Source organism: Camelina sativa, chromosome 11 (genome assembly GCF_000633955.1).
Source record: "Camelina sativa cultivar DH55 chromosome 11, Cs, whole genome shotgun sequence".
NCBI lineage: Eukaryota > Viridiplantae > Streptophyta > Magnoliopsida > Brassicales > Brassicaceae > Camelina > Camelina sativa.
Genome location: NC_025695.1, coordinates 16,413,794 through 16,440,915, shown reverse-complemented (window position 1 = coordinate 16,440,915; position 27,122 = coordinate 16,413,794). Strand labels below are relative to the sequence as shown.

The 27,122-nt window shown below is 32.4% G+C and overlaps 4 protein-coding genes across 4 annotated transcripts; all 4 read left to right on the top strand.

Annotated features, from left to right (window-relative positions):
* Nucleotides 6,066-6,710, top strand: LOC104723583 (monothiol glutaredoxin-S3-like). Its single transcript, XM_010441961.1, has one exon. It carries the CDS (start codon nt 6,202-6,204, stop codon nt 6,508-6,510), a length of 309 nt encoding a protein of 102 aa, XP_010440263.1. The 5' UTR covers nt 6,066-6,201; the 3' UTR covers nt 6,511-6,710.
* LOC109127518 (monothiol glutaredoxin-S3-like) lies at nt 8,784-9,421 on the top strand. Its single transcript, XM_019232428.1, has one exon. It carries the CDS (start codon nt 8,943-8,945, stop codon nt 9,249-9,251), a length of 309 nt encoding a protein of 102 aa, XP_019087973.1. The 5' UTR covers nt 8,784-8,942; the 3' UTR covers nt 9,252-9,421.
* LOC104723582 (monothiol glutaredoxin-S5) lies at nt 11,278-11,932 on the top strand. Its single transcript, XM_010441960.2, has one exon. It carries the CDS (start codon nt 11,432-11,434, stop codon nt 11,738-11,740), a length of 309 nt encoding a protein of 102 aa, XP_010440262.1. The 5' UTR covers nt 11,278-11,431; the 3' UTR covers nt 11,741-11,932.
* Nucleotides 12,146-12,800, top strand: LOC104723581 (monothiol glutaredoxin-S5). The gene has a single exon (XM_010441959.2). The coding sequence runs from the start codon at nt 12,300-12,302 to the stop codon at nt 12,606-12,608; it is 309 nt and encodes a 102-aa protein (XP_010440261.1). The 5' UTR covers nt 12,146-12,299; the 3' UTR covers nt 12,609-12,800.

Below are 27,122 nucleotides of genomic sequence, written 5' to 3'. Positions count from 1 at the left end.
TTAATTCTTCTCTATCCATCTAAGAAAATTTGTGGCTGTGATTGTTCAACATCTTGATAGAAAATGACGTTACTAACCATTAAAACAACAAAGTGTGTAAAGAATTGGATTCTGCCAATAAGGAACAACGTCGCATTGTTACATATTATTCCATGCTGTAGGACGACGGTACGGGCTAGTTGCGGAATAAGATGTGATTTGGCATATCATATAATATGTGTCGGTACGTGAAATCACGTATATATACTGAAAATGATGATATAACCTTGTATTGTGATGTAAGAATACCTGACTCTTGAGATCGAAATGGGCCACCATGCATGAATACTAGTTTGAAGTAGAAAAACAAAACTATTACTTTAGGAGATACGTGGTTGCTTCACTGTAAATGTCCATTTTCGTTGTGCAGGAGCTTGACTTTCTAACAATCTTATTCATTGAATTGGGAATAAAGCTCCATTTTGTTTTATTCTTTGACATCGCAATATTCGATTTCATGCATGACGATAAGGCTAAAACGGAATCACAAAGTTTCCCTTTTACTCAAGTGGTGATAGAAAGATATCTTTAATTCTTGAGGTATAGAGTAACATACGTTCGAGTTTGAGCAGCTATTTGAAGAAGCAAAGGAGCTTGCGACTTTGTATGGCATATCTAACCATTTAATTTAGACTAAGTTAGGTATACGACAAAGTTTTCTTTAATGTCAAATACATTTACACAACTTGTATTAATTATGTTTAGTTTAGGGATACATTTTTTTAGTCGTTCAGGGGTACATTTTTTGAAAAAATGTTATTATAATTGCTTAAAACTGTAAATTTAGTTACTAATTTCACTTCCAATGTCCCTACTCCAAAGTTCTGTGGTTAAATTTTTCTATCACCTTGCCCAGCCGCTCTCAACAAAATTCACAGGCTTTCTGAATTGGATTAAGAATCCTAACACAAATAGGAAGTTAAATGTAATTTGAAAGCTGGTTTTTCAAGCTCTTCTCTATAGCTTGATACGCAATACAAGGGTTCATTCTGCCACCTACTGCTCTGGAGATAAGCTCAAAAGGAATATTCAGTTACTCATGAGAAGACGACTCACAGATCTGGACAGAGCCAATACCTTAACACTTCAAGTGTAACTAGAACTACAAACTAGATATTAGTGTAACCATTCAAGTCCTGTTTTGAAGACATGGCTACTAAACTACAACTACTACTATCATTATTACATTATATATATTACATTATAGGCACCCTTCACATTTTCATGGTTGGGTAACGCCCGTGAACCAAGTAATGGTTGGGGTGTCGATCGACACCACGAGGGGTGTCGCTCGACAATGTCAACCTGGTAGGGTTCGGGTTAATTCTAATTTTCTCCGATTTGGTTCGGTTTAGTGGAAAACCCTAGGACTTGGGTTTTTAAGGAGAAAACTCGACGTCCTTGTTTCGTTTAGCCACTTTTCGTTCCAGAGAGAAAAAAATTTGAAAAAGATATGTAAGTTTCCTGTAGAGTTTGTCCCTGTTTTTAGGAGATATGTGCTTGTGGTTAGAGATCTAAGGCTAATGGGAGCTTACTGTGGTGTATTTTCTGGACGTTTGTTGTTTCAATCTCTTTGTTTTGTAAAATTGAGTGCATGACCATGACTTATCTAAGCTGAGATCTATAATTATGTGATTTTGTGACTTATTTGATTGTTCCTTTGGCTTATTTTCTTGGTTCCTATGGCTTGTGTTCGCCTTTGGGAGAGTCTTGGCCGCATTGGAGGCGGTGGAAGGCAGAGATCAGACCTTCAGCTTCAAGGAGAACGATGTTGTTGGGTCGGTGTAGGTCGACACCAAGGCGGTGACGACGCGAGGGATTTGATAAGTGTTTGTCAACACCATGTGGAGGTGTCGGTTGACACCAATTAGGGTTTTTGGGATGCTAAGGTGGGGTGTCGATCGACACCATAAGAGTGTCGGTTAGCACCATGTGACCAGTGTCGGTCGACACCAACACTCAGCAGGCAGCTGAATGTTTGTTCCTTTCCTGGTTTTTTTTTATGATTGTTGTTTGATGCATGTGGAGATCTTATTGCTTGTGTGTATAGCCCAGTAGATGAAAAGATTGTCTCACTGTGTATTTGTGATAATACTCATACATCTCAATTGTTGTTTGCGGTGCAGATAAAGACAAAGTGTGATCGTGGAATCAAGACAATGAAGAGCAGAATATTTTAGAGGATATGTTGTTTGTTCTATGTTAATGTTAGGGTTCTTGAATGAAACATTGTTGGCTAGAACGAATGTTTAGGTTGCTTGTTCATTGTTCTACGACTTGTTTATGCTTTTGGAATTATTAGCTTTGTTGGTTATTTGTCTGCTTAATTACTAATGTAACATTTATCTATTTTCTAATAATTATTAGTTATAATTTTTTTTGTAACATTTGTGTCACAAATAAACACAAGAATTAGTTGTACCACAATAATCTACTCTTCTGATCTATTTTCATATATGAGACGATTCACAAATTCAGTAGTTTTTCATTTTGCAGAAATTTTTTAATACAATTGTTGGGTTCTAAATTTGTTTTTTTTTCTGTCAACTTTGTAGGTTTGGAAGTTACTATTGCATTTATAAAAGGTCTATTAAATAAATATAATATTACTGTATGATATGATAAAATATTTACCTTTTTCTTACTTTTTAGTTGTCTTATTAAAAATTAGTATATCTATACATAATAAGACACATATTCCACCATCCATCATACTTAATAGACATTTACCATACTGTTGCATTCATAGGAGGTCCATTCAATTCACATAATACGATATGATATATGTATTACTGTTTTTTAAATATAATAATTTATTTGAAACTGAACATTTATCCATATATAATTTTTAGTGAAATATCTATGTTATTTTTATTAATAAATAAATGGTGAAGGATATCAAAGTATCATTATGGTTATGGTATAATATTAACTATGTAGATTAGTAAGATATTTGATACATTTATTTCTGTGATGTATAATTAAGTAATTCAATATAATTATGTATTTCTTAGATAACATCAATTATTGAATATTATTTGAAAATTTATGGTAATTTTGTTTCTTCATCTTTTTTATTTTTACAAAGTACTTTTTCATTCATTAATTTTACATAAAAATAAATTTATTCAACAACCTATTTATCATACACACACACACACACACACACACACATATATATATATATAATTTTTGTTAGAATTGAGTGTCTTCAATTTAATATTTTATTTGTTAACATTTTCTATTGGTCCATTTGACATATATCTTTCTAACAAAAATTAGCTTTTATTAAATATTAACAAAATTGACTTCATAATTAATTTTATTTTGTAATATATCACAAAAAATCCTCTTTAATTTATTTCAAGTGTAACTGTCTTTATATTTCTTCATTTTTTTGTAACATATTTTACAAACTTTACAATCTAGATTTAAAGTTTTGTATTAAAATTTTCGTAAAGTAGATTTAGTCATTATGTTTATAACACAAAATAGTACTTGCATAATTATAAATAGATATGCATCAATCATCAATTATCTTTTTATACCATATCACTATTTGAATTTGTGTTGTCAATCTTTAGTAATCATCATTTTTGAAAAGAACTTATGGTCTCATATTGCAGTTGACAATTAAATATTTTACATGATGAAGTACCTACAATAATTGTAGTGTATGATTGTGATACACATTCGTAAAGCATCATGAGCCCTAAATCTCCCACTCAAGAGTTCATTTATTCATCAATTAGAATGTTGCTTGGCTTGATGTCGCTGTAGACTATAATTTGATTGACATTCCTCGTGGATGCACAATAAAGTAGAAGCGGCTACTTTAGCTATCTGAAAACAAAATTCATAGGATGGTCCAACGCTAGTTTCCTTGGTACATGGTAGAGCAGTAAGTCTAATTAAACTCCCATGTGGGATATAGTCGAGTTAACAAAAGCTATGGTTTAATTATTTGAATGCAATTGTATTATGATTTTCAAATTAGTTTTGAAAGATAATTATTTAATTAATATAAAAAGAGAAATTTATTGAATATGACATATACAAATGATCAATTTATTTAGTAAGTAGTTAAAAAAATTTAATGTTTATTTAGTCAGAAAACATTGCACATTTTTAATTTTAAAGACACTTCCTTGTATATTTATATAGTGGTACTTTGTTGGATATTTTTGATGCAATTCTTTACGACATATCTATATTGGTATATTAGAAACTGAAATTTATAATCTGAAAAATTAAATCCAGAGTAAATGCCATTAGCAATTTTCAACAAATGTTTTTCAAATTTATTCGATCTTTAAGAAATTTTTTTCGACATATAATTCAGATCAGCTAAACTGATCGATAAAACTTGTTAGGAGACCTCGGAGATTACGAGATCGAGTTAATAGAAAAATAACATTTGTATAATATTCTTCTATTGCTAAATAGGTAGATTTACCATTATCATATATGTAAAGTGATATACTCAATATTAACTGTTTTTTCATGGTTGTTATGTTCCATTATATTGTGTTTTATTAGTATTTTCATTGTGTTTTGTTGCATTTAGTGTCCAAGTGAGTCTTCTTGCATTTTAGAGGTCTTATAATGTCTTTTTTTTATTATTATGTTTTGGTGTGTTTTGTGTGTCTTTTGAACCATTTAAGATTGATATAATGGAATACACACATTTGGATGCAAAGAAAATGATTTGATGATTCGGAACAAGTGTGTAGTCCCTCAAATACCTTGCCTTGGAATTTAGCTTCAGAGTTTTTCATCAATATTATTGGAAATTGAGTTATCTTTGTAATGGAGGTGATTTCAGGCCAATTAGATGGTCGATCAGACGATCGATAAAACACAGACTAGACTTGATCAGACCTCCGGACTTCAACCGATAGACCAACTGGTCAATCAACTAGAGCCAGACTTAACCAGACTCGAACAACTGACCAAACGATCGACCAACTGGTCGATCATTCTAGGAATTTGATGCACAAATTGGTCGATCAAGCGCTATTTTTGTAACCCAATCCAATTTGTTCCGGTTTTCTTTAATTTGTCTTATTTCAATCCGGTTTGTTATGGTTTATCTTCCAACTTTTCTATAAATACACTAACTCTTCATTAGGATAAACCATATTTTGTTTAGCAATTTTTAGGATTCTAGATTTGTTGAATCTTTTGTTTATTTTCCAGTTATTTTTCGGGGATTAATTGTATGGAAATGTGTTAGTCTGGCTAATGTTCTATTGCCTAAGGATCATGCTTAGTTTAAGTTGTTTGAAACTCCATAATCCATCTCTTCCTAGTCAATTACCTTGACTCTGAGATTCTCTTTTAGTTATTGTTGAGTAAATCATCTGTTTCTATATTGTTTTATTTGTTTGAACTTTTTACAATTTGTTTGCTTGCTTAGTTAAGTTTGTTACAAAAAAACCAAATCTTTATTTAAGTTTAGATTAAGTGAATTTGTGCATTTCTAGTGTGTAGAGTCTTTGCAAACTTGTGATTCGATAATTTAATTGATATAAAAATACTACATCATAAAGAACTTGCTAGAAAAATTCTGACTTTGTATAAAATATATGCCTAAAGGCTACTGAAGGAATGAGAGAAACTATTTCACTTCTAAAATTTCCTTCAAATTTATCAAAACTCATTTCAACTTTTTACCGGTTCTTTTGACAATGAAAATATATGGCCGTACTATAGAGGCATGACATGATTCGTCACTATCAAATATTCCTCACATCGAAAAGATTTCTGTACGTTTTATACCAAATTCGTTTTACTGTTTAGCTGCAAGAGGCAAAGAAGCAAGTGCGTGTGAATCGATCATATCCTCATATTCTTTCGGATACTCCCACTATCTTAATTTCCATTTATTTGTAAATGTTCTTTAGTTCATTATTTATTTGAGATATTATTTTGTGCTAAAGTTGATCCTCTCTGAAAAAAGGCTACGTAATATGAAAGATTACGTACTATATAAAGGACCCTTATATCCTCTTCACTTCATCAAACACAGATATCATAATTAATCTCTCTATAAGCTCTCTACTTTTCCCTTTTCGTCTTCAGTTAAGCATTTTGACCAAACACGCCTATTTGTCTCCTTTACAAGACGCTTATCAAATATCTTGTCACAGTATAATACTAATGGCGAATCTACAAAAAATGATCTCCGAGAAGTCAGTAGTGATCTTTAGCAAGAACTCTTGCTGCATGTCTCACACAATCAAGACTCTGTTCTTAGACATGGGCGTGAACCCGACGATCTATGAGCTCGATGAGATTAACCGAGGAAAGGAGATAGAGCAAGCGTTGGCTCAGCTCGGGTGCAGCCCGACCGTGCCAGTGGTGTTCATAGGAGGGCAGCTCGTTGGTGGAGCCAACCAAGTCATGAGTCTCCATCTTAATCGCTCTCTTGTTCCAATGCTTAAGCGCGCTGGAGCATTATGGCTTTGACTTTAAAATAACTGGAACTGCATATTAATTATGTGAACAAAATAAATTAAGGAAACATACAAAAGAATGTATGTATAAGTAATTAATGTGTTAATGCTATGTCTATCTACATTTTGAAAAGATAGATTATGCGGTTACCTATTTTGTAATTAACAGTGGTTTTATTTATAATAAAATCAGCTACCGATTAAATGTCTCCTTTTCCGATGTTTATATAATTTTCTAAACATGTATCTAAGAAATGGACACATCACTGGAAAATAGATGAGTTTTTAATGGTGCAAACTGCAAAGAAAAAGAATTGAATATATAAATTTTTATGCATAACATGATGCAAGACATTATAATATAAATCTGAAGAACTATTTTACAGGTAAAGAATGTTGTCTAAGTTCTAAATTAAAAACGATGACGAGTCTGAACCAAGATGAACTCTATGTTACTTTATTCATATGGAATGTCAAGCCTTACAATCGAAGTGGTTTGTTTATACGATCGCCATATAACTCCTTAAATGGAAATTCTTACAATGAAAAAATCATATTTGTTACTAATATTTTAGGCGTGGTTGTTCGTTAGCTAGCAAATTGTGTAAATTTATGAAATATTATCTTATAACAAATCTAAAATCAATTAATGAAACTTTTGGATTGAGGTAAATCAATCTAATTTCTTTACTATCTATATACGAAAACGTAATCCCACATCGTAATGGAAAATGAAGTTTTTAACCATTAAAACAACAAAGTGTGTAAAGAATTGAATTCTGCCATATAAGGAACATCGTTGCATTGTTACATATATTCCATTTATAGGACAGTACGGGCCAGTTGCGGAACTAGATGTGATTAGGCATCTTAGTATCTTACTTATACTAGAATGTGTCGTCGGTACATAGATTGAAAATGATGATAACCTGGTATTGTGATATAAGAATAACGACTCTTCAGGTCATAATTGAGCCACCATTAAATAATTTAAATTTAATAATTTTAAGAAGAAAATGCAAAAACTATAACTTTATAGTTTTATTAAGTTTTTGGAAACCACGTAGCTGCTTTACTATCAAATCTATTTTCGTAAGATTTTGATTCTTGACATCGTAAGTTCTGATTTCATTCATGAAGATAAGGCATGGAACAACAAAGTTTTCTTGTTTTCGCAAGTGGTCACGAAAAGAACATTTCAATTTTTGAGATAATATGATACGATCTCGAGTTTCCTCAAATATAGAAGAATCGAAAGAAGGAGCCGAAATTTTGTATGGCTTATCTAAAAATATGTTAAAGTGTTGAGTTGAGACTTGAGATCACCAACATTCTTTGAAAAGTGTACCTCATCAGCATAGCAATTATCACGGCTTTAGCCGAACCATTTCGACTCAAATCACCCTAGCTAGCAAACTTCCACACCTCGGCTTGATAAAGTTTTATGATAATTGAGAAAACTGAAATGATCAAGTTCAATGGAATAGATATCCAATGATAGCAGAGTTTGTTTTTTCTTTGTTTTTTTTTTCCTTAAGCAATAGCAAATTTATAATAGAAATATTGTAGGTTAGAACCATGAAACTACTATTATACATTCTTGATCGAGGTATTACATGATCTAGGTTTATCTACTAATTATTTTAATATTTTCACGTGATATTTTAAAAATTGGTTTAGTTAGAAACAAATGAAATATTATACTACACAAAAGCCGAAGACTACTGACGGTCGCATCCGTCAATAATTTCAATTAACTATGTCTTAAACTACTGACGGTCGCATCCATCAATAATTTCAAAAATTTTAGATATTTTTGACATATTAGAAACCAAAATTTATAGTCTCGAAATTTTTAATCCAGAGTACATGCGATTAGCAACTTTCAACAAATGTTGTTGTTTTTTTTGTTTTTTGTTTTTTTTTTTTTTTTTTTTTTTCTAATNTAAGAACTGTTTTGCACAAAAAGTTGTATGGCTTTACCCTTACCTTTATATCAGTTCTTTGGACAATGAATATATATGGCCGTACTATAGAGGTATGACATGATTCGTCCGTCTCAAATATTCCTCACATCTAAGAGAGATTTTGTTTTCTGTACGTTTTATACCAAATTCTTACTTTTCAATTTTAAAGTATGTTTTTTCTTTAACTATTTATTTGAGATATTATTTTGTGCTAAAGTTGATCCTCTTAGAAAATGGCTACATAATATGAAAGGTTACGTACTTTAGAAAGCTATATATAAAGGACCCTTATATAATCTCTTCACTTCATCAAAGAAACACAAAGCCCGGCTTCTCATCTTTAGCCAAAGATATCATAATCTCTCTATAAGTTCTCTACTGTTCCCATTTTAATCTCCAATCAAGCATTTTGACCAAACACACCTATTTGTCTCCTTTGCAAGACGCTTTTCAAATATCTTGTCACAATATAATACTAATGGTGCATCTACAAAAAATGATCTCCGAGAAGTCAGTAGTGATCTTTAGCAAGAACTCTTGCTGCATGTCTCACACAATAAAGACTCTGTTCTTAGACATGGGCGTGAACCCGACGATCTATGAGCTCGACGAGATTAACCGAGGAAAGGAGATAGAGCAAGCATTGGCTCAGCTCGGGTGCAGCCCGACCGTGCCAGTGGTGTCAATTGGAGGGCAGCTTGTTGGTGGAGCAAATCAAGTCATGAGTCTGCATCTTAATCGCTCTCTTGTTCCAATGCTTAAGCGCGCTGGAGCATTATGGCTTTGACTTTAAAATAACTAATGTAAACGAAAAAAGTAAAGAAACATACAAAAGAATGTATGAATGAGTTAATGCTACGTCAGTACGTCTATACACTTTTTGAAAAGATGGATTATGCGGTTACCTATTTTGTAAACAGTGGTTATATTTATAATAAAATCAGCTACCGTTAAATTTCTCCTATTCCCACGTTTATATTTATATAATTTTCTAACCATGCATATAAGAAATGAACACATGTGCACTGAAAAGTGGATGATTATCTAATGGTGCAAAGGAAAAGAATAGAATATATAATTTTTTATGCATAACATGCATGATCCTAGACAGAAATAATACAAAAACTGAATTGAAGAAGAAATATTTTACAGGTAAAGAATGTTGTATAAGTTTTAATTTAAAAAAAAAAAAAAAGATGACGAGTCTGAATTGAGGTGAAAAGTCTGAATCAAGCCTTAACTTAGTTAACTAATAACTAGTCGAAGTGTTTTTATCAATACGCTCGCCATCTATACTATCTACCTTATCTATCTATCTACGAAAACGCATTTCCACATCTTGATAGAAAATAACGTTATTAGCCATAAATATAACAAAGTGTATAAATAATTGGATTCTGCCATATAAGGAACATCGTTGCATTGTTACAGAACAGTACGGGCAGTTGCGGAACTAGATGTGATTAGGCATCTTACTTGTATATACTAGAATGTGTCGTCGGTACGTGAATCACGTCGATTGAAAATGATGATAACCTTGTATTGTGATATAAGAATAACTGACTCTTCAGATCAATATTGGGCCACCAATACATTTAATAATTTTAAAGAGAAAATGCAAAACTATGACTTTACAGTTTAATAAAATTCCATCTTCTTGGCCACAAGCTTGACATTCTAAAATTCGTCGATTTGGGAATAAAGCTCAATTTTCCTTAGATATTGATTCTTGACATCCGATTCAATCATGAGGATAAGGTTAAAAATGGAACCACAGAGTTTCCGTGTTTTCTCAAGTGGTCATAACAAGAATATTTCACTTCTTAAGATAATATCATACGATCTCGTGTTTCGCAAATATAGAAGAATCGAAAGGAGTCGAAAACTTTGTATGAAGTATCTAAAACTATGTCAATGTGTTGAGTTGAGACTTGAGACGAGACCAACATTCTATGAAGAGTGTACCTCATCAACTTAGTCATTATCATGCATGGCTCCATCCATCCCGACCATTTCGCTTTGATAAAGTTTTGGCTTTTAAGTTTTGTGAGGAAATACGATAATTAGAAAATTCCATGTATGACAATTGAGAAAACAGAAATGATCATCAAGCTAAGTGAAGTGAAGTTGGATCTTTTAGGAAAGTTTTTTTATTACCTTTTAATTAAATAAATAAAAAAAGCTTTGGTACGGTTTATCTTATTTTCAGTCAAGTTTTGTTTCGATTGGCTTGTAAAAAAAAACAGAAAGTTTCACGCATATCAAAAGCCAAAACAAATCTCATTTCAGTCTTTTTGCATTTTTTGTTCTATTTATACTAGACCGTACAATTTATCTATATTTGGACTTCTATCTAAATTTAATTGTATAGACAGGATAATTATAACGAAAATCACAACCCGATAACATATAAATGTTCTTCTGTGATATACGAGAAAAAACAGTACTGTATTTATGATATATTGACAACGAAAATATACGGCCGAGATATAAACATAACATCATTTGTCCGTATCAAATATTCCTCAAGAGATTTTGTTTTTTGGACGTTTTACCGAATTAGTTGATATATAGTTTTATTCTTTAGCTGCAAGAGGCAAAGAATCAAGAAGGTGTGAACCGATCATATTCTTTCGTATGCTCCCATTATCTTAGCTTTTAAAATATGATCTTTATTTCACTATTTATTTGAGATATTATTTTGTACTAAAGTTTATTCTCTTAGAAATAAGGCTACGTAATATGAAAGCTTACGTACTTTTAGAAAGCTATATAAAGGACCTTATACACTCTTTCATTCCATTAAACACAGAAACACAAATTCACTTCCTATCTTCACCCAAACATATCACAATTTCTCTATAAGTTATCTAGTTTTCCCATTTTGATCTCTAATATACATCTTGATCAAACACATCCATTTTTACTCTTACACAAGCTACTTTTCAAACATACCATATAACACTAATGGAGAATCTACAAAAGATGATCTCTGAGAAGTCGGTAGTGATCTTTAGCAAGAACTCTTGCTGCATGTCTCACACAATCAAGACTCTCTTCTTCGACTTTGGCGTGAACCCGACGATCTATGAACTAGACGAGATCAACAGAGGGAAAGAGGTAGAACAAGCATTGGCTCAGCTTGGGTGCAGCCCGACCGTGCCGGTTGTGTTCATAGGAGGGCAGCTTGTTGGTGGAGCTAATCAAGTCATGAGTCTCCATCTCAATCGTTCTCTCCTTCCCATGCTTAAGCGCGCTGGAGCATTATGGCTTTGACTTCAACATAAATGGGAGTGCAATGTAATGAAGAAACTAATTAAAGTGAACTAAAAAAACATACACAAAAATGTATGTATTATGTGTTAACATGTCTATCTAAGTTTTGAAAAAGATAGATTTATCCGTCACCTATTTTGTAAAGTGTGGGTATGTTTTATAATAAAATGGAACTATCGTTAGATTTCTCCTTTTCGCATGTTTATATTTATATATTGCATGTACGAACTNGCTCCCATTATCTTAGCTTTTAAAATATGATCTTTATTTCACTATTTATTTGAGATATTATTTTGTACTAAAGTTTATTCTCTTAGAAATAAGGCTACGTAATATGAAAGCTTACGTACTTTTAGAAAGCTATATAAAGGACCTTATACACTCTTTCATTCCATTAAACACAGAAACACAAATTCACTTCCTATCTTCACCCAAACATATCACAATTTCTCTATAAGTTATCTAGTTTTCCCATTTTGATCTCTAATATACATCTTGATCAAACACATCCATTTTTACTCTTACACAAGCTACTTTTCAAACATACCATATAACACTAATGGAGAATCTACAAAAGATGATCTCTGAGAAGTCGGTAGTGATCTTTAGCAAGAACTCTTGCTGCATGTCTCACACAATCAAGACTCTCTTCTTCGACTTTGGCGTGAACCCGACGATCTATGAACTAGACGAGATCAACAGAGGGAAAGAGGTAGAACAAGCATTGGCTCAGCTTGGGTGCAGCCCGACCGTGCCGGTTGTGTTCATAGGAGGGCAGCTTGTTGGTGGAGCTAATCAAGTCATGAGTCTCCATCTCAATCGTTCTCTCCTTCCCATGCTTAAGCGCGCTGGAGCATTATGGCTTTGACTTCAACATAAATGGGAGTGCAATGTAATGAAGAAACTAATTAAAGTGAACTAAAAAAACATACACAAAAATGTATGTATTATGTGTTAACATGTCTATCTAAGTTTTGAAAAAGATAGATTTATCCGTCACCTATTTTGTAAAGTGTGGGTATGTTTTATAATAAAATGGAACTATCGTTAGATTTCTCCTTTTCGCATGTTTATATTTATATATTGCATGTACGAACTCTCCCACATCACATGTGCACTGAAAACTGAGTTATTTTTATGAGGGCATCTAAACTAAAAGGAATAGAGTATATATATAATTATGTTATGTATGCATATATAACATCCTTTAATACATAATGGTTAAAAATTAGAGATGCAATATTTTATCGGTGAAGAATATATATATATTGTAAATTAGTTTAATTCACAAATGATGGCGAAAATGTTAATCAAGTATTATCTAGAGAATAACCGGAAAAGGAGATACCGTGGTAATTGCCTTCGTTATCGAAACTTCAATTGGTTTTCTTAAAATTATTTGCTGTGGATGGACTTTTTTCGGACAAAGCCTTAAATTATTCACAAATACCCTAAAATAGCACTAAAACAAATTTTATGGACAATTATAGCATATATTTCATAAATTTTCAAAAAATAGCACTATTTAACACATTAAAATATTTAAAATTAATGTTTAGAATTTTTTTATGGGAATTTTGCATTCACACTCACTTTCTCCAAAACTATTTACAACTACACCTACTTTCTACTACTCATATACTTTTCTCAAGTTTAATTACCTATTACCTCTCACTCCTTCTAACCCCTTCTATTCTCTCTCTCTTCTCTCTCACTCTCCACATCAGATTTTATTTTCATAATTTAGTAATTAACAAAAAATCCAAAAACAAAATAAGAAAACGGTCACAATTTATTTTTAAAAAATCAGATATCTTATTTACCGTAAAAAACAATTATTACTTTTTAGTTCCCAAAATATATCAAAACCAATAATATTTATGCTATAAAATCCTAATTACTCTACCGCACCTCTCATGATCTTAGTTAAAAGAGTCCTAAAATAACTCTCAATTAAACAACTCATGAATTTAATTTTTACGTGTTCCACCATATATTTTCACAAAATATTTTAAATTTATCAGTTACAAATTATTTATTTTCCAAACTTATTAATTACTGTAAAAAAAGCTATTCATCAAAAACTATTAGAGCTCCGATAAAAATAAAATCACGTTAATTGATACGTTTCTTTTCAAAAAAAAAAAAGACATGTACAATACTAAAAAAAAAGAAATAAAGGTAAAAGAAAGAGCACATTCTTTCTGTTCTACAAAACAAAACAAAAAAATCGAATTACACATTTAAGAACAATTAAAGTAAAAAAAAACCAAAAAAAACATAATATATTAACGAGAAATTAACAACATATGTTAAGCTATCTGAAAATAATAAACAAGTTACTAATTTTTGTAATTAAAATTTTTAAATTTAACTCCTACACGATGATGAAAAAACTTATTTCTATGATCTTTCTGCTAACTCCCCCCACTATCTATTTATTTCTCCCCACAATAACAATACTATACCTGCAGAATATGAATGAACAAAACACCAATGGTATTCATGCTACCATGTACACATGGTTATCATTTGTAGCGATCAAACTAAACTAAATGATATCCCACAATAACAATACTATACCTACAGAATATGAATGAACAAAACACCAATGGTATCTATCCTACCATGTACACATGGTTATCATTTGTAGCGATCAAACTAAACTAAATGATATCATAGCAGAAGAAAGCATGTGCTCATGTCCAACAAACATATGTCAACAAATTAGGGTTAATGAACATGTGGTCAAAGTTAAGTGGATGGGCTTGGATGGAAATCATGAATCTTAATGTATGAAAACCCTAAACCCTATACTTTGTTATTGCCGCACATTCCGAACTGGTGGTGGAAAAGAGACTAACCTTGGAAAAATTTACTTTGTTTTGAATGAATCCATGGAGACCTATCCATAATTTATTTATCCACTAAACTTTGTTTATTTTTCTTTTCAAGTTAAGGTCCGTAACTAATCATCAAAAGCTTTTTTTTTTATGTTCTTTGAGTTTTGGGTAACACATGAACCTTGCAAAGAGATCATAACATAACATAATACTGCAATTGATTTACCAGTTATCATTGTACAAATGTTCAATGACAAATGGATACTGTATAATCTAAAAATTCATAAAAAATATAGCACTATGTATCTTAAAATGTAGAAAATATATAATTATAATATATTATATATAAATAATAGATAATTTGTTTTATGATAACCATTTAAAGTGTTAACAACAATAAAAAAGAGAAAAAGAGAGAAAAGAAGGAGAGAAAGAGGAGAGAAGCAGTTTTGACATAAAAATGACACCTAAGCCAAAAAACTTGAAAAAGTATAGAAAGAGTAGAAAGTAGGTGAAATTGAAAGAAGATGAAGGTAAAGTAGGTGTGGGTGCCAAACTCCTTTTTTTAGATTTGGGTTCTCAATTTCATATTTACAGTATATTTTTGAAGGATAGAGTTTAGTGTTTTGAATTTAGGATTTAATTTTGAAAAATTAATTTGTACTATTTTTAGAATTTTAGAGATGTTGTGCTAAGTTTGAATTTTTTATTTTATTTTAGTGCTATTTTTGAAAATCTCCTTAAATTATTTACTTATGAAGCAAAATTCAAAATTTTTATTGCGAATTTGCATTTATCATATCAAAAAGTTAATATCTCTTAACAAATCTTGGACTAGGCGACTAGCCAGAGTAGACGTGATAAAAATTTGATGTACATTTTCATTAAAAAGTTATTTAAACTCAAGTCCCAGTATTTGGTAATGGCTTCTATGGAAAGGATAATTAAACATATTTAAATATGCATTTATAGTCTCATGCTACATTCCGTAACATTTTTTATTTTTACTCTCATTAATTAATCTTTTTATCATTAATCTTCATGTTCATGAATAAAAAGTCTCTTTGCTTGTAACGTGGATGTAAGCACGGAGCACAAACTTCGTGCCACATTGTGGTCGTTAATTTGTTAACTGCAACTGAAAAAAAAAATGACTGCAAATTGTATAAATTTGTGCATGGATCGATCGTAGAACAATGAAATCGTCAATTAAAAAAAAGTTTGTTTTAGGAATAATTAATTCACAATCCATCTACATTTTTGTTTTTGTATTTTGGAATATATAAATTCATCTACAAAAATTGTGACACTGATTGTTCAAACTCATGATAGAATCAAAGTTTCAAACAATGAAAGACGAAATGTGTAAAGAATTGGATTCTACCTTATAATGAACACCATTGCATTGTTACATATATTCCATGTTAGGACAGTACGGGCTAGTTGCGGAATTGGCATATTACAGATAATATGTGTCGGTACGTGAATAAAGTACACTGAAAATAAAGATAACCTTGTATTCTGATATAAGAATAACGGCTCTTGAGATCAAAACTGGGCCACCATTAATTTTATGTCGAAGGAAGAAAAAAAAACACTATTATTTTACATTTTAGTTGGTTTTTTTTCTTTGGGGAGACGACGTGGTTGCTTCACTATAAAATCCTACTTCTTGGCCACAAGCTTGAGTTTCTGAAAATCTTCTTATTCATCGAATTAGGGATAAAGCTCAGCTTTTATTATTCTTGATTCTTGACATCGTAAGATTCGATTTCATGCATCACGATAAGGCTAACACTGAACCACATAGTTTGCCTTTTAACTCCCAAGTGGTCATACAAGAATTTATAATTCTTGAGATGATATCATGCGATCTCGAGTTTTCGCAAATATTAAAAAAGCCAAGGAGCTAGAAACTTGGTATGGCATATATATCTTAAACTATGCCAAAGGGGATGTGGCTCGCATTCAACTTATTTTTGATCGGATTTTCAAGAGAATGCATCAAAAATTGATATTAAAATTTTGGATTCATACTAGATATTTAAGAATGTTCTTTTACTGTTTTTCCGATTTCAAATTAAATTAAAAATCCGGACACACATAATTAAAACTATAATATTAAACAAGAATTCTCTTTTTTTTTAATCACAACATATAGTTATATCAATAAAAATCTTTTATCAAACTCTAAATTATATATTGTAGAAATATTGAATAACTTGTGATAAATAATTTGTAACAAATTAGTAATTTTTGCAGGTCATGATTAGCTTACGTATTTATCACTGTATATTTAGTGATGTATATAGCACATATATATATATATACACTAGAAATAGGCTCGCGCGATGCACGAGATATATTTAATTTTATTTTTATTAATTAAGATATATCTTAAATTTAGAAATATATTTTTGAAATAGATTTTTTTAATATGAATTTTTGTCTAAAATGTTTAATATGTGTTCCTTTATATATATGGTTCTTAATGTTTGGACGCATGATAAAATAAAAAAGTATATCGGAATTTTTTTTGACTGAAGTAATTAAATCCTTTAAAGTTTTGTTGTTTTGGATTTTCATGTTTTGTGATAAATTGTTAGGTTCTAATAGCATCTCTAACTCCACTCTATTTTAAAGTCAATACTCTGTTATAGAGTAACATTTGCTCTAACCATATTCTATATCTTACTCTAAAATAGAGTAAATGGTAGGATTACTCTATATGCAACTTTACTTTTTTACACTAACTCTATTTTATAGAATAATTAGACTTTTACATTGAAAAAAAAACTATGCTCTATTTTAGAGTAAAACATAGACTATATATTGGAGATAGTCTTAGCACACATGATATTTGTGTAAAACCATATATCATACATTCAAAATGAAAATTGAGTATTGAAAATAGTTTACAAATATTACCAGATAAATCTCATTTTCCCTACATATTTTCCAAAACTTTAATATATGGATGCGATCAAGACTTATATGATGATTCGTTAGATCTCTATAACCAGATAATAATTATCGTAACTCACTAACCATGAAAATAAATAAATAAAAATTATGTTTTAGTCTTAATCGTAAAGAAAAATAATTGATAAATATTAATATTTTTGCGATTGGTTTTACAACTTTATATTTTCTTTAACTCAATCTTAATATTTGGTTTTATTTTTGAATCCACAATATGTTGCTACGGTTTGATTTTCTTCAGTTAGTCTCCTAACAAATTTCTTGTGAATTAGAAACTCTATATGAATGCTTAATATGTGTTATACTTCTATGATGATGAGTTATTTCTCGGTCTTTTTTCTCTATTCTTACTCATCATGTTCTTTTAATTATCAAAAAAATGAACTCTCCAACTTGTCAATTGGTGTAGATGGAAGGGAAGACAAGATCAGAAAAATTGATATCAATAATATATACAATCCAATTATTTTTCTGACATAACTACATTTCTAATTTATTTTAACTTACATCTAATTATTTTTTTAATTAACTATATTTGAACTTATAATAACTATATGTTGACTTTCCATCAGATTTTGTTGATTTTAAAATAAGATATGTGAGAAAAAAGTCATACAGACTCAAATTCATCCAATCAATAAACTAAACTTCTAAAACCTGAATTTTGTACTATACTAATGAGATTATGAATCTAGACAATATGTTTTACAAGGTAACAGTAGAATCACCACTGATTATTTTGAATAATTAATAAGTGTATTCAGGATTTATATATGCTCTAGTGTTTACTCTCTAATCTTGTAATCACTCTTAATATAAAAAAAATATTGAATAATGCATATTAAAATATGGCTCATGTCATAAAAATTTATGAAATATCTTATACTATATCTTGCATTAAAATTTTGAATAAATTTCATAAAAAGAGAAGTGTGTCAAATTTAATACTTTTTATATTCAATAATACCTCTCTTTTCTAATCATTTTAAAATAAATAGTATAATTACCATTAAATTATTTTGTGAAACTATTGTCTTCTACTATTTCATGAGATGATTAATAAATTATGCTATTTTTATTTTCTTTTAGTATATACGTTTTAAAGCCAGTAAAACTGTAACTTAAAGAATATTAAATATAATTTAATTTTATCCGAGTTTTGTCTTTAATACTATATATATGATTATTGAATAAAATGTGAATTTTAAATATATTAGAACATATTTTCTATTTTTAAATTAGTCTATAATAAATTTATTTGGCTTCAATTTTGATTTTAAAAGTATAAAAACTTTTTTCTTTTTAATTGGTTTGATAGTAGTTTTATTTTTTTGAGTAAAGAAAAAAAGTAGTTTTATTTTTAGGTTATATGGTATATGCTTTCATTAGGAAATATATTATATGTTAAAAATAAAGGTAATGTTATGATACCATTATATTTTTTTTTTTTATTTTTTTAGTACATACGTTTTAAAGATAGTCAAACCATAACTTATATAATATTAAATACAATTTTATTTTATTTGAGTTTTGTATTTAATACAATATATATGATGGCTGAATACAATGTGATTTTTTAATATATTAGTACATCTTCTATACTTTTAAATTAGTCTATCATAAATTAAAACTCAAATAAAGACAAAACTCAAATAAAATGAAGTATATAAAAAATGTTTATTTTAAAATTAATGAGAAAGATATGTGTCACAAATATATATTGGCAAGTGTCTTATTGGCAGACAAAGTTAGAAAAAAACATTTTCATATTATATAAGATAAAACTAAAAGTTATGTTATGATACCATTATATTTTATTTTTTATTTTTTTAGTACATACGTTTTAAAGATAGTCAAACCGTAACTTATATAATACTCCGTCCGTTTCAAAATATAAGATGTTTTAACTAAAACACGCAAATTAAGAAATGACCACTTAAAAAAAGTTCAACCAATCATAAACAAGACTGCATAAAATAAATAATAAAAATATATACAAGTAATCTAAAAGTTACCTAGAAAGTTGAAAACATCTTATATTATGAAACAAAGAAAAACCTCTAAAACATCCTATATTATGAAACAGAGGGAGTATTAAATACAATTTTATTTTATTTGAGTTTTGTTTTTAATACAATGTATTAGGGAGTATTAAATACAATTTTATTTTATTTGAGTTTTGTTTTTAATACAATGTATTAGGGAGTATTAAATACAATTTTATTTTATTTGAGTTTTGTTTTTAATACAATATACATGATTGCTGAATAAAATGTGATTTTTTAATATATTAGTACATCTTCTATACTTTTAAATTAGTCTATTATAAATTAAAACTCAAATAAAAACAAAACTCAAATAAAATGAAGTATATAAAAAATATTTATTTAAAATTAACGAGAAAGACATGTGTTACAAATATAGAAAGCCAAGTGTAGTATTAACAGATAAAATTAGAAAAAAAACCTTGACAGGTCAATAAAAGTGAAAGGCCGTAGAACAAGATGACACAATTTGTTTCACTCAACTCAACTGAACATAATATTTATAAAATTTATAGAGTAACATATAAATTTAAAGTTTTCACGGTTGGAGAGTTGGAACAAAATACTCTTTCATGGTGTCTGGTTTTCGTACTCTGTCCCGAAATACTCTTTCATGGTGTGGCTTGCTGCAAGGAACCGGTTAGCCACTGGTGACCGTATGTTGTCTTGGAACAGAGGAGTTAATCCCTCTTGCGTCTTCTGTGGGGCTCTGCTGGAGACTTTAGATCACCTCTTCTTCACATGTTCGTACTCCTCCCGGATTTGGAGTGATTTAGCTCGTCTGCTACTCCGTAGTCGATACTCTACCAGCTTCTCCCAGCTCCTTTTGAACTCTTAGCTCTCTATTTCTATATATTTATTTAAATCTTTTTGGACTAAGGACGCATTCTATGTAAAAAGGAACTTTTTTTTTGAGCTGAATATATTCATTCAAAAAAAAAAAAAGTTTTCACGGTTACTTCTTATAAGCGCTATACACCCTATTAACTTCTTCAATCCCTATCTTATTGTATAAAGAAAATTACTAGTATACATCTATTTTAAAAAAAAAACAATTAAAAAAAAGGATCACTTCTCTCTGTTTTTATTACTTGAATTATTTGGGTACGGCAAACTCGGAATACTATTCTTTAAGAATAACTACTTCATGAAAATCTTATATATTATTTGTATAACCCTTCCAAACTTAATAGTAATTAACTAGAAAAGTTGTAATGTATAGTTACAAAAAATGTGTAGTTATAATTCGTTATGCGTAACAAAAATAAATTTGTTACAAATTCTTTTTAAAACTATTTTGTCGTCACAAAATTTTCTTTTATAACAAATTATCATAAATTACCACAAATTAGAAATAAATTAATATATCGCAAGTTGCTACTAAATTTTATATTTATCTACTCCTATTTATTACAATTTACGTAAGAAATTGAAACAACCCTTTCCGATTTATTTATTTTATAATATTAATATTGATTCACTAGTGGTCCCATACCCACTACAATCTAGCAACAATCAACAACAGCGGATAACAAAACAAATTCCACTAAACCAGTAAGAATTCTAACAATAACAATCCAATAACCAACAATGCAATAATCCAGAACCAACAATGAAATAACCAAGTTCCAACATCCTACAATGTTCTATCATCTCGACACTAGCAACCTAACAATAGCTAGACCACAATCAATCAAGCCTCTAAACCATCCTCCTCCTCATCGTCTTGATTCCACGATCACACTTTGCCTTTACCTGCACCACAAACACATATTGAGATGCATGAATATTGTCATAAACACTCAGTGAGACCATCCTCCCATCTACTGGGCTATACACACAAGCAATTGAGATTCCATTGTTAAACTAAACAAATAAACACAAACAACTCATCAAACAAGGCAAAACTCAACATCGAATAAGATTGGTGTCGACCGACACCAGGTTGGTGGTGCATGACAACAACAGTCAAACATAAAGAAAAATATACTCATCTTATTAATCTAAAAAAAATGTCATAATCGTTACAACCTCCACGGAAATACATAAGAAAATAAGATACAACAATCCAAGCCGTCAACCCGGATCCCGAGCACCACCTCATCTTGGTACTTAGTCGCACAACCAACCACCCCTAAGCGACCAAGTATCAAGAGAGATGGGCTGGAATACTCCGTACCCGCTCCAGCCACGGACTACAACTTGGACCCGGCTAGACAAGCTCAAGTCGCGGCCTGCTTCTCAAACCACTTCTTAAACCTTGCCTTCAACCTCGCCTCTGACTCCCAAGTCTGCTCCTCTACTCCATCACAGTCCCACAGGACTCTCATCAAAGGAATCTTCTTCTTCCGAAGTTCCTTGACTCTCCTCTCGAGCACCCTCAACGGTCTCGCCTCCAAGGTCATGTTGGGCTGAAGATCCTCAGGAATCTTAGCCAACAACCGATCACCCTCGTGAAGAAACTTCCTCAGCATCAACACATGAAATACCTTGTGGAACGCACGCATAACCTCAGGCAACTCCAGCCGGTATGCCACTGTCTCTGAACAGACCCATGTACCTCAGACTCAACTTAGTCTCTGTCAATGAACTGTTCGGACCCCGCAACATGGCCATCTTGAGGTACACTCTATCACCAACCTGAAACTCAAGATCCTTCCTCCTCTTATAAGCATAGCTTTTCTGCCGATCCAGAGCTTCCGTCATGTTCAGCCTCAGAACCCAAATCTTCTCCGAGGTCTCCTGAACAAAATCCGCACCATAAATGCTCCTCTCCCCCACCTGAGTCCAACATAACGGTGTACAACACGACCTCTGATATAATGCCTCATAAGGAGCCATCCCAATACACGCTTGGTAGCTGTTGTTATAAGCAAACTCCACCAAGCTCAAATGATCTGCCCAATGACCACCCCAATCCAACACGCACATCCTCAGTAAATCCTCTAAAGTCTGGATCGTCCTCTCCGACTGACCGTCCGTCTGAGGATGATAGGCTGTACTCATATGCACCTTCGTGCCCATCTCTGCCTGAAACGCCTTCCAGAACACCGAGGTGAACTTGGAATCTCTATCAAACACAATACTAGCAAGCACACCATGCAGTCTGACTATCTCCCTCACGTACTTCTTGGCCAAAACCGCTGCTCCATCAGTTTTCTTGATGGCCAGAAAGTGCGCAGACTTAGTTAAACGGTCCACAATGACCCAAAGCGCATCAAACGTCCTCGACACAGGAAATCCCACCACGAAGTCCATCGTGATCATATCCCACTTCCACTCTGGAATCGGCAAACTCTGCAATAATCCAACAGGAACCTGATACTCCGCCTTCACTAGCTGGCAAGTGTCACACTTTGCAACCCAGTCGGCTACGTCTTTCTTCATCCTGACCCAGTGATAATACCGCTTGAGGTCACGGTACATCTTGGTCGCTCATGGATGAATAGAGAACTTGCTCGAATGAGCCTCCCTCAGTATCTCCTGCCTCAGATCCTCACCCTTGGGCACACAGACCCGGCCATGCACAAGGATAATCCCATTAGCAGAGACCTGACACTTAGAACCCGCAACCTTAGAGGCAATCACCAGCCCCTCATCACTCTCCTGAGCCAACCGCACTCTGCTCAACAAATTCGCTCGATCAGCTGCCTCCAATCCCAAAGGTTCCTGTGAGATAACACACAACCTCAATGCACTAATCTCACCTACCAACGCCTCCATATCCTGCTCCTTAGCCGAAGCCGCCCGCTTCCGACTCAAGGCATCTGCAACTAGGTTAGATTTACCAGGATGGTAAGCTATGTCCAGATCATAATCCGCTACTAACTCCATCCAACGCCTCTGCCTCAAATTCAGCTCAGGCTGAGTAAAAATATACTTCAAACTCTTGTGATCTGTAAATACCTGTACCTCCCCGCCATACAGATAAGACCTCCAAATCTTTAGAGCAAATACTACTGCTGCCATTTCCAAGTCATTATTTGGATAGTTGTCCTCATGCTTCCGCAACTGCCGCGAAGCATAGGCAATCACCTTCCCATGCTGCATCAACACACATCCCAAACCAATTCTGGATGCGTCTGTATAAACCACATAGGGTTCTCCCTGCTCAGGCAAAGCCATCACTGGTGTAGTAGTCAACATCTCCTTTAGGCTTGTAAAGCCCTCCTCGCACTCCTGTGACCAAACAAAAGGAACATCCTTCCCTGTCAACTTAATCATCGGACGTGCTCTGCTCGCAAACCCCTGCACAAACCTCCTGTAATAACCTGTCAATCCAAGAAAACTTCTGATCTCTGTGGCATTCTGCGGTCTAGGCCAAACTCAGATAGCCTAAAACTTCTCCGGATTTACAGAAACCCCCTCTGCAGAAACAATGTAACCCAGAAAACCCATCTCACGCTGCAAGAAACTACACTTGCTCAGCTTAGCAAACAATCTCTGCTCCAGCAACTTCTCCAGAACTGCTCTCAAATGCAATACATGCTCCTCAGCACTCTTAGAATAAACCAGGATATAATCGATGAAAATGATGACACCCGAGTCCAGAAAACTCCTAAAACACGCTGCTCATCAATCTCATAAATGCGCAAGAGATCTCAGGCTTAGATCAGCCATGGTCAAGCACTCACCTCTTTTGCAGGAAGATTTAGTTGAGAAACGATGGAAACAACACCTTCATAAGCTTCTCCTTCGTTCCCAGCAACAACTCTCCCTTCCACAGCTACAGATCTCACCAAAAACAAGCCAAAATCTCTCAAGAACACTCTCCAACGTTTTCTCTCTTCTTTCTCTCTTTTCTCACTCAACGGCGACAAAACATCCCCCCCCCCCCAAACCCNACCCTCACTTTCGTCGCTTCCTCTCTTATATATGCGGTTTAGGGATTTCTAATTAAATTAAACCGAACCAAACATCAATTAAAACAAACCTGTCAAAACCGGAATTGTTGCTGTCGATCGATACACCCATGGTGTCGATCGACACTCAGACCAAAAATGCAATATCTGGTTCGCGGATGTTACAGAAATATTAGTACCAACTAGATTCAAAAAGTTACAAAATTTTGTGGCTAATATCCTCACAAGAAGCTACCCAGTTACTTGTCATAAACTTGTTACAAATTGGGAAGATATATCTATAGCGGGAAGATATGTCTATAGTGTTGTAGCTAAAAGTTTTTTAAAAAGTGACAAAAAAATATAAACAAAAATCTTTATAATTTAAATAATTTTTTTTTATTTTTCAATGTATACAAAAACATTAACTACTCTTCTCTAATCTATTCAGCTCTTTCTATTAGGTTCTTGTTCAACGATCACTTCATCATTTTTGCTTGAGGTTGAATGCCTTAGTTCTTCAAAATCTTTTGTAGCTTCTGTAAACAGAGAGTAGAAGTTTAATATGGTTTTGCAGAAGATATGTAATTACTCCAAGGAAAATAACCCTGTCTACAGTGTTACTGCATATACGCATCAAACCTTTTAAGTAAACAGTTTTAATTCAATTATCAAAACACAAGTAACAAAAAAAAGAAGTGAGAAGTCACTCACATGTTATAGTGATGGTGCCGTAACCATAACTCATATTGGAAACTCAAAATAAATAAAAATCCAAACGTAACATGAAGGGACATCTCTTGTGTTATATAAATCAATTTTAACTAGAAGAAAAACCGCTATCTAACGATCTACAACAGTGTAGAAAACGCTATGTCTGCTCCCATTATAATAGGTTTGACATTTTACATAACATTTTTTAAAAGTGCTATCAAAATATTCAATAATATAGCGGTTTTTTGTATGCAATCTTTTATTAGACAATAGCATTATTATTTGCTGTTAATCTATTTAATTCTACCATTTTTTTGTAAAACTATAATAGCAGTTTTGTTATATGTAGACTGTTTTGTGTATTTATATCGTATTTGTACAAATTAATATATATTATTAATTTGGTTATTTGCTAATATGTGAGATAAATGAGATATTTATTAATATAAAACTGGTAATTTTACAAAAAAAGTAAAAAGTTTACAAAAATAATTATATACGTAAGACATTACACATCCAATTGGACTTATTGTCTTGAATTGTTTTGTGGTTTCATAGAGCCCATTAGGCTTTTTGGTTACAAAAAAAAACATCTACAGCAATTGAAACTTCTTCTTCTTCCATTGAAACTTCTTCCTCGAAACATCTTCTTTAATATCCTTAAGAACATGGGTCTTAATTTTTAGCAATTTCTGCGTGAATGATAATTATATTAAAAACCCAATACGAAAATTCAACAAAGTTAAATGAGTCATATTTCAAATCCATATCAGCTCATAACCAACCGAAAGATCTAAAATTGAGCAGAAGCTAGAACGAATGAAGAAAACAACAAATAAGGAGGACAGAGAAGACATACCCTAGGATGAATCGAGGTCAACAAAGCTGGAGAGTGAGAAAGACGGATACAAGGTGAACAGAGTGTGAAGCCGATGGTAAAGATCCCATTCGAACAGAGAGAAACTGGAGGGCGAGAAGTACAAGTGAAAGCAGCCATGGCTATGAGAGAGGGAAGGAAGCCAAAGATCTCATAGAGACGTGTGCATCTCGAGGTAGAAGAGGATATAATGTTTAGAGGTAGAGAAGTAAAAGAAGTAAATATGTCCGTTGATTTAACTTTTATGAACGGTGGATATCAAATGAGGTTTGATCCTCATCTTTAAGAATTAGCCAATCAGAAACAAGTTTGTTTATGTTGTAAACTAGAGAAACTCAAAGGAGATTTTGTATTCTTATTCTTATTATGTTCGATAATCATACATATATAGTGAAGAACAAAGCTTTATCACTTTAGGAAACTAAACCGACTAAGTACAAAGGAGGTGGCCGAAGGGCCTTATTGTCTTGGCGTACATGGGCCATGTATGGACCATGGATGGACCGGTTATGGAAGATCTACTCCAAGTGTTTTACAACACTCCCCCTTGGATGACATAACCGTGCCGATGCTAAGGGATCGGTGCAATACGCTTGGGGGTGCTACCTCATTAAAACCTTACCAGGAAAACCCAATGGGACAAAACCATGGTGAAGGAAAAAGAGTACAGCACGCATTGCTCCCCCTGTTCCAAGCATCACTAAAAGTCCTTAAGTCTCCGCATTCCAATCTGGTGCGTGAGCTTCCTGAATGTCGATGTCGGCAATGACTTGGTGAAGAGATCGGCTGAGTTGACGCATGATTGAACTTGTACCACTTGAACTTCTCCGACCTTTTGTATTTCATGTGTGAAGAAGAACTTTGGCAAAATGTGCTTCGTCCGATCTCCCTTGATGTATCCTTCCTTGAGTTGTGCGATGCAAGCCGTATTGTCCTCATATATAACTGTTGCTTCCTTATCGTCGGCCATGCCACAATCTGTCCTGATATGTTGAATCATCGATCTCAACCAAACACATTCACGGCTGGCTTCGTGAATTTCTAGAATCTTCGCGTGATTAGATGAAGTGGCCACAATGC